Here is a 16,848-nt window from a genome sequence, read left to right on the forward strand (position 1 = left end):
ATTTCTTTCATCAGTTTTTTGTAGCTTTGTATGAATTCAATTGCGTTACTATTGGTTCACCTAACGCTAACAGAGCACCCAGCCAGGTCTTATAGTTAACAGCAAAGGTGAATAAGTTATCACGTGGAAACATCTTCAAACAAGCCTCAAAAATAAATATATGGTCCCTTGGATGAAACATACATCTGGCCCACTGTGGGCCCCTTGGGATTATTGACGACTGTTTGCATCTGAAGTGATTTTCTTCCAAGAGAGTCTAAATTGACACCATGGCTGGAGTTTGCCATTCTAGAATGAGAGTGAAAACTTTTTTTCAGGGGAAGGGCACATTTGTCTTTGGTGTGGAAAGGCAGAGGAAGGAAGGAAGGAAGGAAGGAAGGAAGGAAGGAAGGAAGGAAGGAAGGAAGGAAGGAAGGAAGGAAGGAAGGAAGGAAGGAGATGGAAATGAGAGGGAGGGAGGGAGGAAGGAGATGGAAATGAGAGGAAGGAAGGAAGGAAGGAAGGAAGGAAGGAAGGAAGGAAGGAAGGAAGGAAGGAAGGAAGGAAGGAAGGAAGGAAGGAAGGAAGGAGATGGAAATGAGAGGGAGGGAGGGAGGGAGGGAGGAAGGAGATGGAAATGAAAGGAAGGAAGGAAGGAAGGAAGGAAGGAAGGAAGGAAGGAAGGAAGGAAGGAAGGAAGGAAGGAAGGAAGGAAGGAGATGGAAATGAGAGGGAGGGAGGGAGGAAGGAGATGGAAATGAGAGGAAGGGAGGAAGGGAGGAAGGGAGGAAGGAAGGAAGGAAGGAAGGAAGGAAGGAAGGAAGGAAGGAAGGAGATGGAAAAGAGAGGGAGGGAGGAAGGAAGGAAGGAAGGAAGGAAGGAAGGAAGGAAGGAAGGAAGGACGGAAGGAAGGAAGGAAGGAGATGGAAATGAGAGGGAGGCAGGGAGAGAGGGAGGCAGGGAGGGAGGGAGGGAGGGAGGAAGGAAGGAAGGAAGGAAGGAAGGAAGGAAAAGTAGCTGGGATCAGTTGAAAAAAGAAATGGGAAGGCAGCTCCAAATATAAATGTGTTTAAATGTGTTTTTAAATTAAAAGTAAACCGATTCCTCCCCAAGGATTTAATAATTTTCCTGTCACGTCAAGTGATTAACGCAATGGAAACATTGGGAAGATCTGGAAGGCTGCACTCAGGACTTCAGGGTGGGGCTGGGGCGCAGAGATCCATCCCTGGGCTCAATATTGCTCACCTTTCTTCTACAACATCTCCTCGCATCTAAGGGCATTGGCACAAAAAGGCTCCCGGGCTGCAGATATCACCGATCCAATACGCAAGCAGGCTTAATTTCCAAAGATTTTGACGATTCACACTCACTGACTGCAATTCTCAGATTCATTCTTGAAAAGCAATTTACTTTCTAGGGTATTTCTGGGGAGCTGGGGAGTTTTCCATGTGATTTAGAGTTCCTTGATTAATTTTTCTGAATCATGAGATAAAAAAGCAGGAGCCAAAGTAACAACTGCTTTCACCACTTATAAAATGCCAAATATATGTGTGTGTGTGTGTGTGTGTGTGTGTGAGAGAGAGAGAGAGAGAGAGAGAGAGAGATTCAGAAAAGAGGGAAAAAGGCTTCTATAGAGCAGGATTTGCACGGGTCTTGCACAAAATGTTGTAGCCTAGCTTTTTCCAGGATATTCTCTCTTCCACTTTGGGTGAGTATGTTTGTCTCCCAACACCTAATTAGCACCCATTCTAAATACACAAACTCAGGTATTTGTGGAGCTGGGCTCGTTCCTAATACTTGTCCCACTTCCACGAACTTTGTGCATCTCCAAGTTCTTCTAGGACACTCATTTGGAGTGTTGGGTATCCAAGATAATACATGGTGTTTAGTTCAGACAGATGAATCGTTTATTTTGTATTGGCTGTTAGGCAGGCCGTAGCGAATCAAACTATTCAGCGTATAGATTTCGCATGAGAAAAAGGAGTGTCAAAAATGAATAATTAAACCCTTGCCAGAAAGACAATGGGCTGGACGCTGCTGCTGTTCTCTGTCATGTAAAGCAATCAATCATGCCACTCTTTCCGTTTCAGCCAGTTATCATAAGAACAAACCATTCTCCTTCTCCCTCCTTTCCTTTTCTTTGTAGGTTATATCTTTTATCTGGTAGACCTGAAGGGTAGGGACTATCTCACAACTGGTATTTGTAACTCATTGCTTTTGGATAAAAGATGGGAGAAGCTATAGGCTTTTAGGGCAACATAATGATTTTTTGGACCTGCTCTTGGGCTGTTGTTCATACAACTGTAGTATGTACCTCTCCTCTGATGGATCTGGGCTACTGACAACACCAGACTAGACCCTGGCAAGTTTTTCAGTGGCTGAAATCCCAATGTAGTGGTTGTTGCCCAAAATCTACAGAGCTGCTGATGGTCATCACAGTTTCTTGCCCAATGGATGGATCATGCAGAGTTATGAGCAGGTCATACCTGGTTCCCGTATGGTCCACCAAGAAAGACTAGTTCACAGAATGGCGGATGAGACCTGCCTTCTCCAATTCAAGGGTGAAGTATCAAGAAGGATGGATATCAACTCCCAGAATTCCCCAGCCAACTTAACCATTGCACAGAATTGTGGGAGTTGAAACCCACACAACTGGACAGCATCCCATTTCAGAAGACAGGTCTAAACTTTCAAAGGATTAGAAATAGGAAGCATTGTCCACATCTTACAAGGAGGTGGGAAGGAAGATCAACATTCACTTTTTAAAGAGATTATTACATTGTCAGACTGTGAGTATCTAGAAAAAGGGGGATTACTTTTCCAGGGCTGAGGGCCACACTGATCCTTTGAGTGACATGCCAGAGAATAGTGGGCGGAGCCAAGAAAACATTCAGTTCAATTAACTTCATTTTATTCACATTTATATTTAAATAAAACTATATATATAATTCCTGTCCAGTTGGGCATTTAATAATTTCCTCCTCTTCTCCCATTAAAAAGGACTGAAGTAGTATAAAAGATAACACACATATTTTTAGAAACCAGCAAGGGTTGACTGTTACCCCCTTATTCAAAAAGAGAGTTAGTGAACTTGTAGATTGAGGGAATGCAGTGAGCTTTATCTTCCCAGCAACATTGCAAGATATCCCATTAATGACAAGATGGATTGGGTATTACTGTGACTGTTAGACCATAATCAACAGCTACTGATTAATAGTACTAAAAGGAGGTCTTGGTCATGGAAGAGGAGAATCATACCATTCTTTGATACCACAGGTACATCTAGGAGAATACCTTCTGGAATAGGTTATTGAAGTTGAGCCAGCCACCTCTGCTGGATGAGGAACAGGAAGACTCAAGTTCTAGTTCCCCCTCAGCCGCAGAAGATCCCTGGGGGACTTTAGGCCAGCCCCTCCCTCTCTGCCCAGCCTACCTCACAAGGCTGTTGTTGGGGAAAAATGGGAGGAGAGCTTCCTGTGCCTTGAGCTCCTGTATGAAAGGGAGGCAGTGCGGCTTCTCAACGGGACCTAATACCCAAAGCTGAAGAGGAGCGGGCTAAGCAGAGTGGAGGGCAAACAAGTGGTGGGCTGGAAAAACCAGAGCTCGGCCCCCTCTCCCCCGTTTGCCAAAGAGGGCTTGGGAGATTTGCCCCCGTCCCACCTCACCGTGGAGGTTTGCAATCAGTGACGTTAATGCAGACTGTCATTGTGTGAACGCCATCGAAGAGTGGCTGTTGCTTTCACTGAATTCACCAATGGCTTCCATTTGCCCAGTGCATGCATGGATCAACTGGGTGGGGTTCAGACAACATGTTAACCCCCCCCCCCAAGGCCCCCAAGCCTTGAGATGGCTTAAAACCTTCTTGCATGGAATCGCTTTACTTGGAATAATTGAGTGAGTGAGTGAGTGAGTGAGTGAGCGGGTGAATGAATGAATGAATGAATGAATGAATGAATGAATGAATGAATACGGAACAGCGGAGGATGGAAATGTGTTTTATTTGTGAAGGTCATATGGATGCTTGACTTTCCCCCATTCTCGTTTCCGCAAGATATTCCTTTGAATTTTTCCAGCTGCTGTTTTGGGCAGTTCTTGGACAAACTCAATCTGTTTGGGAAAATTAAAAAAAAAAACAACTTTTTTTTTTGTCCCTTGGTGGCAGCACTGAACCTTGGTGATGTTTGGGTAGGGGACCACATGGAAATCCCAGGGCTGGTGGCTTGACAGGGAAGTTAAAAAAAAATTGAAGATGGCAATGGGAAATTACTTTGGTAACACTGCCAAGAAACCAGCCTAGATTCAGTCCTCATAAATCATCCTCAACTTGAGGGCATCTTGGTTTACCAATTCTGAGACATAACTAGATTGCAAGAGTGGCCTTTCAACTGTAGGGAAAGTCTTATAAACCAGACTCCCAAATCCCATAACCTACAAACTGGACCACCCTATAGGCTTATGTAATCCTATGCTGCAGGAGTGTGCAGGGTGTGGTCAAAGAGTCGAGAGGGTGGCCTCAACAGTGGATTGAAGCTCCTAGCTTGGATTGCACCACTGCGGCCACCATCTTGACTTTTTTGACCATATGCAATGGGCAGAAGGAATAACCTTGAGGAACAGGAGGAAGAGCCACAACCAAGACAAGAGTCAGATAAAAGCAATTTGAATCCGGGACAGAAATGTAATTTGAGAAAGCGTCTCAGACAGGACACCTCTTATTAACTTGAAGATGAAGGGAGGAAGGGGGGAGGCACTTTCAGACTTGCAAGATTCTGTTCCTATGACCTTATAATAAAAGTACTGTAGTATTAGCCTATGTGACTGGTTTCCTAGTCTGGTCTACCTTGAAGGCTGACACCGTACCCTGCGGACATCCCACCCATGCTGCATTTTCCGAAACAGCCAAGCATAAACTCATCAACTCAGAGGTAAACACTCCTCAGCTGTGCTCAATTCCCCAAGTCCAATCCTTCTCTTCTGCCACTTTCCCACTCAGACTTGCCTTCCTGGGATATTTGTAGGGAGCTGTAGATTTTTTCACATGATCCTGGAGTTCTCGGATTAAGTCCTCGGGATCGCGGGATAAAAAAGCAGGAGACAAGATGATAAAGGCTTTCACCACCTGTACGGGGACAAACGTATGTGGGAATGAATCCGCAAATATCGTGTAGCAGCAGTGAAAATGAGGCATCAATTATTGCAAGGTGCAAGGTCTCAAGGTTATACCCTAGCCTATGTATTAATCATTCTAATGTTTTTGTAAAGTTTTGTACAATCTTGTTGCAATTTGCAGTTTTGGGTTGTAATTTATGTATCTTTCCTTCCTTCCTTCCTTCCTTCCTTCCTTCCTTCCTTCCTTCCTTCCTTCCTTCCTTCCTTCCTTCCTTCCTTCCTCCCTCCCTCCCTCCCTCCTCCCACAGTATTTCTTTGCATGCCTAACATAATTTGCTGAATAAGGGCAATGCTTACCTCTCCCCTGATGGGATCTGGGCTACTGACAACAGCTGATTCGACTACTGCTGGGTGTTCCATCAAAGCGCTCTCCACTTCAAAAGGGCCGATGCGATATCTAAGAGAGAAGTTGTTGTTCCTAACCCTTCTGTGAATAAATATCAAGGAAGGAAACCAACCAAGCCCGAGAGAAGGGAACCTACCCGGAAGAGTTGATGACATCATCTGCCCGCCCAACAAACCAAAAATAGCCTTCTTTATCTTTTACCGCTCTGTCTCCAGTGATATAAAAATTCCCACGTATGGTGGCTGCAGTTTTCTCAGGGTCATCCTGGAAAGAACCAACCATGATTCAACAACATCTAACAAACATTTCCAGTTTCAATTTTCAGTTTGGGGACTACAATTCTGAGAATTCCTCAGCTAGTGTGGCCATTGCTGAAAATTCGGAGAGTTTTCGTATCTGAAAGGCACTGAGTTATGGAAAGATTGATCTAATGCAGTGTTTCTCAACCTAGGCAATTTTAACTCTATGCTGGCTGGGGAATTCTGGGAGTTGAAATCCACACATCTTAAAGTTGTCAAGGTTGAGAAACACGTAATGTATCCCTGCTGATCCTTCTGTTTGGACAATGGTTTTCCAATAGCAGGTGTCTTGCTTCAGGATGGTGATATATTGTATACTTATACTTATATATTATTATACTATATGGCATGGGACCAGGTTATGTGAGGGACCACTTTTTCCCCAGTTACATCTACCCATTCCATCAGGACCAGGAGAAGAGACATATTATGGGTCCCATCTTTGAGTGTCATCTGGCGGGACGCAGGAAGACAGCGTTTTCTGCCATGGTGCCCACCCTGTGGAACATCATTCCCTTGGACCTTAGATTGGGCCTGATCCACCCAGCCATTAGGAAGGCCCCAAAGACATGGCTTGCCTGCTGTGCCTGGGAGTCTGGCAATGGTGGGGAGCTCTTATGATGGCTGTGTTGAGCTGAAGTAGGATGAATTCTGCCGCTGATCACGATTTTCTGTTTTTTTAATTGATTTTGGATAGTTTTTACATGTTTATATATTGGTTTGTAACTTGCTTTTATCAGACTGTTTTTACCTGTTGTGAGCTGCCCAGAGTCACTTAGATGAGACGGGCAGCCATAAAATTGAATAAATCATCATCATCATCATTATCATCATCATCATCTGGTGGACATTAAACTAGATATTTTTATTTCTTTTAACCAGTACTGTCCACCCAGCCCAATCCCCCTCATTGTAAAGGGAGAGGACAGGAGAAAGGAAAGATTCTGCAGCTCTATTTCCACATTGACTGGCACTGCCCACTTGTTCCAAAAAATGGCAGGAGAACTAAGAGGACAGCCACTGACGTCAAAGGAGGAATCTGAGGCCAGCGTCCAAAGTTCTGCTTGGAAGAATGAACAGGAAGTTCTACAAATACAGCACAGTTGGCTTGCTCTATTTTGAAGCAGGACACATAATACGTCCAAGGAATCCTCAAGATCATTAAGTCTAAGTCACAGCAAAAGAGTTGAAATAGGAAGGTGCTGGGTTCCCTGAAGAATACAAATGTTAAAAAGAGCCCAACAGTTCCAATTTCTGATGCCACCCTCTGTTTTCAAAAGCGACCATCAGAAATTAGCAAGAATTAAATACAGTCTGGACAAATTATTCGGCCTGCCACAGAAGAACCTTTTTCATAGCAGAAATCAAAACCTTGAGAGAAATCCAGCCAACCTCACCAGCAAAGGTATAAAGTAAAATTTTGAATAAATGCATACTAAGTAGGTTTACTGAAGTGCGCACTACAAATAATACTTACTATGTACTTCGAGAAAAGACAAAATGGTTGTTTGGGTTTGATTCTGATAGCAACATCTCCTTCTTTGCCTGGTGGCTGAATATTTCCGTGCTCATCCACAATCTTCGGGAACAAAAGCAAAGATTTTTTTTTTCAAATTCATTTATTGCTATGGCCAACACACCATACGTTCATGATAGAAACCAACGATCATGTTTTAGAGGTTAGAATCGTCCGCAGCAGCTTGTTGGGACACAAAGATAATATAACAAAACAGATAAGCTTGTTCCAAGGTTTTTGTAACTATGCGGTATTATTCTAAGAAATGGAAGCTAAAACTTAAAAATGGAGATGGAGATGGAGATGGGATGAGTCAAGTGAAGGTTCGTTGAGTACTAAATGGCTCCCATTAAGTTCTATGGAGGCTCCAGTTACCTTCTATGATATAACAATAATGATGCGCTCAGTTTGGGCATTATTGGCTTAGAGGAAAGGGGGGTGCTGTATACATTTGTTTCCTTTCTTATTCTTTTGTATTATATTTGTACTATACTTCATATTCTTGTTTGGTTTTACTGAACACGCCCAGAGTTGGGTGGACTTAGGTGGTGCCTAAATTGAATCAATTAAATGAATATATACACGTTTTTCTACCTACAAGAAATCCCGTTATAGCCATGGTATTCCCGGTATCAGAAAAATAACCATGGGGTAAGAATCTGTACCCCTTCAAGATGTACCCTCAAGATCCTCTGAATGTACCCATCCTCTGTATCACCAGTCCAGGACATTTGCAACACAGCCCATTATTTTTGCTTTGGTTATGACCATCATAAAGTAAAAACATAGAGCCCATACCATTAACAACCACAACATAAAAACAGCCTATGTTTAAAAATGGTATTGTATTGTACTGAACATCCTTCTACCTGGACATCATAGGGTGAAGATGCTTTCCCCATTGAGCCTGGCTTAATTTTCATTCCTTTGGCATTAGCACAGATTGTTACCTGTAAGAGAGAGGAGGATGAAATACAGCCTGTCAGGACCATGATATGATGGTATGCGGGAAAGACCTTGGGAGACTGGGCCAAGAGATGCTGCCAAGGATAAGGTTGGATAAGAGACAGCATAGCCCACAGCTTGATAGTGGGTGGAGCGAGAGGCTCAGAAGAGATCCTCCCTACTCTCTCAGACTGTAAAGGAGATGGGGATGGGGGAGGATTGTACTTTCAGACTTGCAAGGTTCTATTAATGTAGCTTTACAATAAAGAAGAATTAGCTCATTTGGTTACGATTTCTACCTGGTTTGCACCGCGAGGCTGTCAGGTTCAGCCCAAAGAACTCCAAGAGACAATGCAAATACAGTTCTGTTGCATTTATTAGCTCCAACCTCAAGACAGAAACCTCCCCAGATTGAACCCTAGTTCCCAAGCCAGCCAGCCACAACACCGTGAATTCCTTAGGGAGGTGCCAGCCTCATCTTCTTGAACTTCCCACGCTCCTGTTGGGGGCTAAGAACACGCTTATCTCCCTGAGCTTGGCCTTCATAAGTCCATTCCATCACAGAGGCTGACATCAATCTTGCAATTCTGAAAGTACAATTCTTTACAGCCCAAGGAATTAGGGAGGGTCTCTTCTGAGCCTCTTGTCCCCCCCACTATCCAGCTGCAGGCTATGCTGTCTCTTATCTGACTGTTCCCTTGGCAACATCTCTTTCCCCATCTCCAAAGGTCTTTCCCACGTACCATCAAACATGGTCACATCAAAGAGATGGTATCAGACCCACCCTTTGAGGAAATGAAAATGAATATACCGTTTCAGTTTGTCCGTATCCTTCATGGAGATCCAACCCAGTCTGACTCTTCCACTGCTGAAACACTTCAGGATTGAGAGGTTCTCCACCAGTCACACAGTGCTTCAGGTTTCTGAATTTATAGCTTGATAAGAAATGAAGACAATCAATAATTCAGCTTTGGATTCCTTTTTTTTTTCTCCAGTGGGTTGATTTGGAAGGAAATATGACCTCTGCTGCCTGAAGAAGATAATCATCAATCTCCATACTGTTGCTGCATCACCAGGAATGGAGCTCAACATGAAGATTTACATTTATCTGAGAGCAGCTAAAGATAGCTTGAATGTCACCTATTGATCTGGCTTTAAAATGCACATCTCAGTTAAAGGGGTCCAGCAATGGAAATAACCCTTAAATTTACACCTCCTTCATAACTCAAGATATATCCACTACATGGGACACACATTCCGTTGTGCAAGAAGGCAATGCTAGGAAATCATACTACCCAAATGTTAAGAGCACAATCCTTCAAAGTTGGGAAATGAGTGAGAAAATAAGGACTGTCCCATGCAAGGTCATGGAAATAGGAACACTGTCCCTGAGCAACAGGGGGAAAAAACCTATACAATTCCATCAAATTTTCTGACTTTTCATTTTCAGGTTGACATTCTTGCCCTCATTTTTCAAGTGTTGTGTAAAAAAATACCTGGAGGCATTGTGCTGAACCAACATCCTATATGCAGTAGGAGCCGTGCAGAAAGTGGTGATTGGATACTTTACCAGTGTCTAGATGGAGAAAATGAATATGCAGTCAAGCTAATATCCTTGACACATGGTACTGCAAGATGGAAATGACCCATCTTGAAGTTTAAGATAGACAAGGCTGGGTTCATACAACATGCTAAATCCTAAAGTCAGGTTTAGGAACAGTTGCTACATCTGCATAAAATTCTATACCCAGCAATGTTGGCCTGGTTCACACAAGATGCTTAGACAATGCCTACATGTCTACAACCCACTGAACCATAAACTATCTAGCCCCTTCTAGTATGTGATGTGAACCCTGTCAGGGTGACTTTAACTGGGCGAATCACACAGAATCAAATCTGGAACAATGAATTTGCTATTTCTAGTAAGTTGGGACCAAGTTAGGTAAAGCACTTATCTTTTATTTTGATGTCTTCTACCATAGGTTTCTTTTGGATATTTCTCTATAAATACTCCAGAACTTTTTTTTGCCAACTTTCCTATTGAGATTAATACTCCCAGGTAAGTGTATACAATAAACGTCAGAGTTAAGGTATTTGTTGTCCTCCAGGTATTGGTGAACTACAGTTCCCAGCATTCATCTCTATAGGCCATGATGGCTGGGAGTGTAATGAATTGTGGTTGAGCAACATCTGGAGGACCTCTGGTTTTGTATCACTTCTATATACTTCCAGGTAATTTGCATATAAATGGGCGTGCTTACATTTAATATGACCGTAGGTTCAAACTGTGGCAGATGATGTACAAAGGCACATGACCCATGAATCCATGGGGCAAATAAGTTGCTCCACACAGTCTTTACCCATCCTGGATCTGAAGTGTTCCAGAACACAGCTGAAGGAGACAAATTCATCCAGTGCCTGCTCAAAAGAAAATAATGTATCAGTTATTTGGCATTCTCCCAATCTAGTTCCCACCAGAGACCTTGGGATGACAGCTCCAGAATTCTGTGGGCCAGAATTCTCTTGGAAAGTTGTTAGATTAAAGATTCTTCCTCCACAGATAGGACCACTGTAATAAAAGTACAGTTCGAAGTTGAATGCAAAGAAGTATCGTTCTGTGTATGACAAACGTCTCTCCATTTGCTGCTCACCAAAAGCCCTGTCCAGACCTTCAGATTCAAATAGGTTGGATTGTTTCTCCAGAGTTTTAGGCCTACATTTCCTGTCCTCATCCCATCCTCCCAATCTCCAATTTTCATTCTGTAGACCCATACAGTTAGACTTTGCTTCACAGACTGGATATTGACAGCTAAATGTTGCAGCATGGGTTCCAGATCCTTTCTCCTTGACCTAGTCTCATATCAGTTCAGTTTTTCCCATCCCTCAAGGTTCTTCATACCCTAATACAAATGAATCTCTCATGTAACTCCATATTTGCTATCATCTAAGATGCTTCCATAGAGAGATTTCCTAACTTCACCGACCAAAAGGCCTTCTATCTTATCTTTCTTCATAGGCCTTTTTGGGGGAAAAGAAGTGAAAGAAGAAAAAGACTCTGGAACCTTGGAAAATTTTGTCATTAAGCAGAGCAACTGTGCAATTAAAGCCTTGTTCTGGAATCATCCAGGACTTCAAAAACATGCAATGATATTACCTGCCACTGGAGGTAAATCCAATGCCATAACTGGAGTGGGAGTGCTCCACCATTTTGGGCGACCCAGTGCTTCCACTTGTAAAGTAGATCAGCATTGACTCCTCGCTTCTTGTCTTGACACAGTCATGGTCACCAGAGGCTGCTCTTAAAAACAATCAGGTTGGTATTGATGTGCAATGATTGGAGTGGGACATTTTTTGGGGGGAGGAGTGTCTTTCACTATTGTGATTTATATATCTCATAAATGGGATTTTGGGAAGTTTCTCAACATCTGGAGTTCAGCGTTTGTAACTCTTCCAACAAATTCAGAGCATCTTAGCCAAGAATGCGATGCAGATATTTACAACCAGAACTTAGAAATGTGGGACAGCTGCTTAATAAAGGAACCAATCCTGGTTCTTATATTGTCCAATGAAAAATAGCTCATAAAATAAGACTCCAACCCATAAAGCGGTGATGCATTTGTGATTTCTAATGGAATACGTACTGGAATAAGTCACTGAAGTTCAGCCAGCCATCTCTGCCTCTGTCGGACACAATGAGTTTGGTTTTCAGAAATTTGCATTCAGATAGGATCGAATCTACTGCAACAGCTGCAGTATCAGTGACAACAATGCATTTGGCTCTGGAAGCTTCCATTCTATAGGAAATGTCTTTAGCTGTTAACTGAGAAGTTCCGGGAATAAAAATAACCCCTAGAAAAGAAGCAGGGAAGAAAGCGATCAGAGAAACCAATCTGGAAGGTCCATGCTATGGGTAGTATACAAAAGTGAAGTTAATGTAGGCTGGCTGGGGAATTCTAGGAGTTGAAGTGCACAGATCTGAAAGCTGCCAAGGTTGAGAAACACTGCTCTATCTGGTGCCAGGTAATGTCCTGGATTTCCCAACATGGCCATGTCGGACAGGGATGATGAGAGTTTGGTCCAACGTATCTAGGTGACTGGGCCTTTCTCTGGTTGGGAAATGCCGATACAGAAAAAACTAGTTGCAAATCCTTAATTGCTAAGCTCATGGGATGAATTTGAGCCTCCCAATGTCACTCAGCCTACCCTACCCTACAGGATCCTTGTGAGATAGATAGGTAAGAATGTCTGTTGGCACTCTTAGGAAGCAAAGGATGAGAATTTTCTTCCCGTAACATTTACTAACCTGTTCGTATACAAGCCAGAATTAGTAACCACCACTCTGGAATACGGGGCAGAACTGCCATAATCCTGTCACCTCTTTGCAAGCCACACGGACCAGAGAGGACGTTGGCAGCTTTTCGGGACAAGAAAGCCAGCTCCTCAAAGCTCCACTTCACCTCTTTGTTCTGACTGTTGACCCACCAGAAGGCTGGGTTGTGAGATCTCTTCCCATCCTAATGGACAACTCAAGGAGTTAAAATACAAGGAGGGGTAGATGAAATGTACCCTAATGCAAAGGGCATCTTGTTAACAAAAGAAAAGAACAGCTAACCAGGAAGCAAAGAAACTATCATAGCTGGGGAGCAACCCACCCCTCGGTGACCCAAAGAGGACATCAAAGCTTGCATGCTTCCAACAATAACTTCATTTCCTACCTAGTTGTGGTCCTTTCCCCAAAGGAATGGAAAATGTTACCTTCTCCTCTTGGCTCCACTTGTCCACCACATCGCTTGCAAAGTTGAAGTACTCGGGCACTTCCTGTTCGCCCCGAATAACAGCTTCATAATATGAGGGGATCAAAGAAGCTGTGCATCTCTTTGCTTGTTGAAGTAACACCCAAGGAGACTGCAGACCCCCAAAGCATTTCACTAGGTGCTTCATTACACCAGCTTGGGAATCAGTGATCAATGGCTTGTTTTCCTGAAAGAACAGGGAAGGGGAGGGAACCCTGAGATCTTTATAAAGCTACAGGAGTTTTAGTAAAACAAAGATGCTCAATGGGATCTCCAACATACTGACTTATTGCTTGTCTTAAAAACGCTCCTGATAAAGTGATGAAAAGCTCAGTTTCTTAGCCTGCAGCTTCATTGTACACAAAATAGCTTATTTCGCTGTGAACGCGCCATCTCTGCCGCTTATAGGTTGATGCTGGTCTTCAGCATCTCTATGGAGGTTGATACCTATTAGTACGTTTTGCCCAAATCTATTTTTTGCTTCCATTCTGTGACAGTCATAATTTTAGGCAAGGGGAGAAGTTGAGTGGGTGGGTGGAATAAATTTACTGGGTTCATCTTCACTGGAGTCCACGTAGAGCAAGAGGGGCAACCCTACTTCCATTCAAATTGTTTTGATTCGTTACTGTATATTATAAACAACAACTTATCTCAATTAATGGGAGCAAGAAGTCCCTTTCAGTTTGATTCCATTGGGAAATATGGCCTATTACTCGTATGCAAATGGTCAGATTGACCTGAAATAGATCGATTTGATTTGATGACATGAATTCTTCTGAGGATTCAATGAAATGTTGAACTGAATTTTGTACTAAATACCAGCCTATTACACAACACCTTTCTGGGGTAAAGGCCTTTAAACAGTCAGGAGAAAAACACCCATTCATTTCTTTACATTTACACAGAGATGTAACTGAAAACTTTCTATAGTTCTTAATTTTCCCACATCACAGTGAAGGTTACAATTTTGTAACAGCCACTGGAAATCTATAATGAAGGTTTTGGGAGAGCTGCATTCACACATTCACACACAGACCTCTGAAGTTGTAGGGAGCAGAACAAAGCTTGCACAACTACCCCCAATCTTATGACTCCTCTGGACCTGAAATTTCATAATAGATAGTCTTTCTTATTTTTATTGCTTCATCATCCAGGTTAGGACAATGGGAGACTGGGTTTCTAAACCATAGACCACTGTTTCTCAACCTCAGCAAATTTAAGATGTGTTGGACTTCAACGCCCAGAATTCTTAAAAACGCCAAGGTTGAGAAACACTGCAAGAGGAACAGGGAAAGAGTTAATTCCCTGACCTGGTCCACCTTGCAGGGCTGGCACTTGGATGGGAATCACCACGGGTGCTCCAGCAACTTGGGCTCCCCTTTGTATTTTAACCATGATAGATTGAGGGTTTACTCTACCATTTGCATCTGTTTCCCTCTTTAAGAAAGCAGCTGTGAAATTATTTTTTCAGTAATCATGATGCAAATGGTAGAGTAAACCCTCAATGTATCATGGTTAAATACAAAGGGGAAAAACAAACTCCCCAGAAATGGGAATGTACAGTTTGTGTTCCTCATCCCCCCAGGCAAAATTCACGGCAGCCCTTAGCGGCCAAAAATTCAGAAGGATGGTTCAAAAGTCAAGCTGTTTCCTAAAGGCCCCACTAGATGGCGCTTTGCCACACAGGTCCATACTGAAACCAATGCAGGGAACAGCTTTACCTTTTCTCAGAATTTCCTCCTCTTTGTTCCTTTTAGATTAGAAGAACCAACTGTCTCCTGGAGAATCTGGAAGAACAAAGGCACAAGAGCAATTTGCATGAGGGCTGCAGCTCAAGAACTATTACACAGGGAGTTAGGGACAGTCCATCTTTGGTGATGGTGCTCCCATCCTGAATGGAGAAGGTCAGTTTGATTCCCCACCTCCAGGTTGGGCCAAAAAAAGGCTTACTCTGGGGAAATGCTTCCTGTGTTTCTAGGAAGGATCCATACTCAGAAAAAAAAATTCAGCGCGTATTTCTCCCCATGCATATTTAATATCCCCCTTCAACATGCTTTTGCACCTTTTCATAACTGCTTCTGTAATTCCAGAAAATTTCAGCTCCTTGCAAGGTAGTGTGTAGCAAAGAAATTGAGACACACATATATTCTTTCTCCTACTGGTTCTTACTCAGTTTGATAAACAGAAGTGGCTTTTGAGGTTCCTTTCAAAGCAGCAGTTGACACTGGCACGGGTGGACTGCAGTTCTCTACTGCTGGGTCTTAACCCCGTTGCCTGATTAGCCCACCAAATCTAGGAAGTTATAGCACCAAATCTAGGAAGTTATATGCCGGCCGTGAAAGCCTTCGACAATACATTATAGCACCTGACTTGTTCATCTACTCCAGGATTGCTGACTGCACGAGGAGTGGATTTCTGTTGCTGTAAAAAGAGGATTTTCCCATCAGTTGTTAGCTGATCTTTTGGAATGAAGTTACCAGGAATTAAAACGGGGGCCTTTCTGCCTGAAACCCACAGATTACCTCTGAGCGACAGTCCCTTTTCTTTAAAGGAAGCTTGAGGAGCAATGAGAAAAAAATCCAAACAGTATCTCACTCAATTTATGCCCTCAAATGTCCATGAACTGAGGGCAAGGGGAAAGCTGGCATGACCTCCAGGCCTGTTTTGAAGAATATCCTGGTTTTACTACAAAAGCAGAACGTTCTCTTGAACTTACCAGCCTCCAGAATTCTAGGAGTGGAAGGGAAGACTTGGGTTGATTCGTCTTCTCACATCAGCTGCCCAAGACTTTCAGCTGTGCTCTTTTCATCCTGATCTGTGTCCAGGGGCTGGAGTTTTTTTAAAGGGAAAAAGGGAAAGAGTGAACTGACCATCAGGGGAATGGTGCAACAGCAGTGAGGCAAAGTCCTGCTTGGTTCAGAGCAATGACCAAGATGTCGATGACTCCATCGTTCATCTCAGCTGCTGTCTCTAAGGGCACACATAACAGTTGAAGGGAGGGGGAGGGGGAGGGGGAGGACGACCTATGGCACCTTAGATGTGGCTGCCATTGGGCAAACATCACCCCCAAAACTTCATGTGATTTTCAAGCGTTTCTTTTACACCCCCCAGAATCTTCCATAACTACTGGAACTAAAAATCAGCTGTTTCCCTTCTGTCCTTGTTTGAATACTATAGCATACTGGGAAGATAAGTTTAGCATTCTAACCCAAGGAATTTAGCCAAAAGCCTGCAATTCTCAGTGCACTCACCTTAACCCAGTCCTCTTTTTCAATTCTCTCTAGCAGACCAACTTCCTTTTTATTTTATTTCCCCAGCCTAGTATTTCCTAGTGAACACCCACATTTACAGCATCTCCAATCCCTGAATATTTCATTTCCCTATTCCAATTGGGTAAAAACTCCAGTCTGGCAAGTCTTTGCTGCAGGAATGAAAGTTGAATTCTTCCCTCTATGGAATGCCCGGGAAAACTTCACAGGAGATAATTAAATGTGAAAAGGAGGTTGCGGGGTATTATTTTTAAGCAGCTGGTGGCAGAGGCTGGCTAAAGGATGATCGATGGAGAGCTTCCAATAATTATGATGAAATTCAATGTTTCAGAGATGTGGCACTGATCAGCACGAGTAGAAGATTAAAAATCTCCCACCCATTCATCAACAGTTTCTCAAAATGGGCTGGACATGCTGAATTTGAATGGTACAATTCCAAGACATGGGGTCTGGGAGAAGAAAACATTGTTCTTGTCTTCATTGGAAAGAGTTATTCCGCAAATTGCATTAGCGTGGGAATAGCATTATCCAG

General features: G+C 43.1%; 1 protein-coding gene across 1 annotated transcript; it reads right to left on the reverse strand.

Moving 5' to 3' along the window:
• Positions 1–3,960: 3,960 nt before the first annotated feature.
• Positions 3,961–15,911, reverse strand: LOC103051903 (acyl-coenzyme A synthetase ACSM4, mitochondrial-like). The gene is made up of 15 exons (XM_025171430.2): positions 15,764–15,911; positions 14,769–14,834; positions 13,010–13,234; positions 12,558–12,768; positions 11,896–12,103; positions 11,409–11,552; positions 10,516–10,672; positions 9,751–9,830; positions 9,066–9,189; positions 8,179–8,259; positions 7,271–7,372; positions 5,631–5,758; positions 5,446–5,545; positions 4,979–5,098; positions 3,961–4,086 (listed from the first exon to the last, which is right to left on the reverse strand). Exons 3-15 carry the CDS (start codon positions 13,193–13,195, stop codon positions 3,976–3,978), a joined length of 1,752 nt encoding a protein of 583 aa, XP_025027198.2. The 5' UTR covers positions 13,196–13,234; positions 14,769–14,834; positions 15,764–15,911; the 3' UTR covers positions 3,961–3,975.
• Positions 15,912–16,848: the final 937 nt, after the last annotated feature.

The sequence above is a fragment of the Python bivittatus genome, unplaced genomic scaffold, assembly GCF_059951505.1.
Source record: "Python bivittatus isolate LINGU-HERP-01145 unplaced genomic scaffold, Pbiv_v1 ctg000560_np1212, whole genome shotgun sequence".
Classification (NCBI taxonomy): Eukaryota; Metazoa; Chordata; class Lepidosauria; order Squamata; family Pythonidae; genus Python; species Python bivittatus.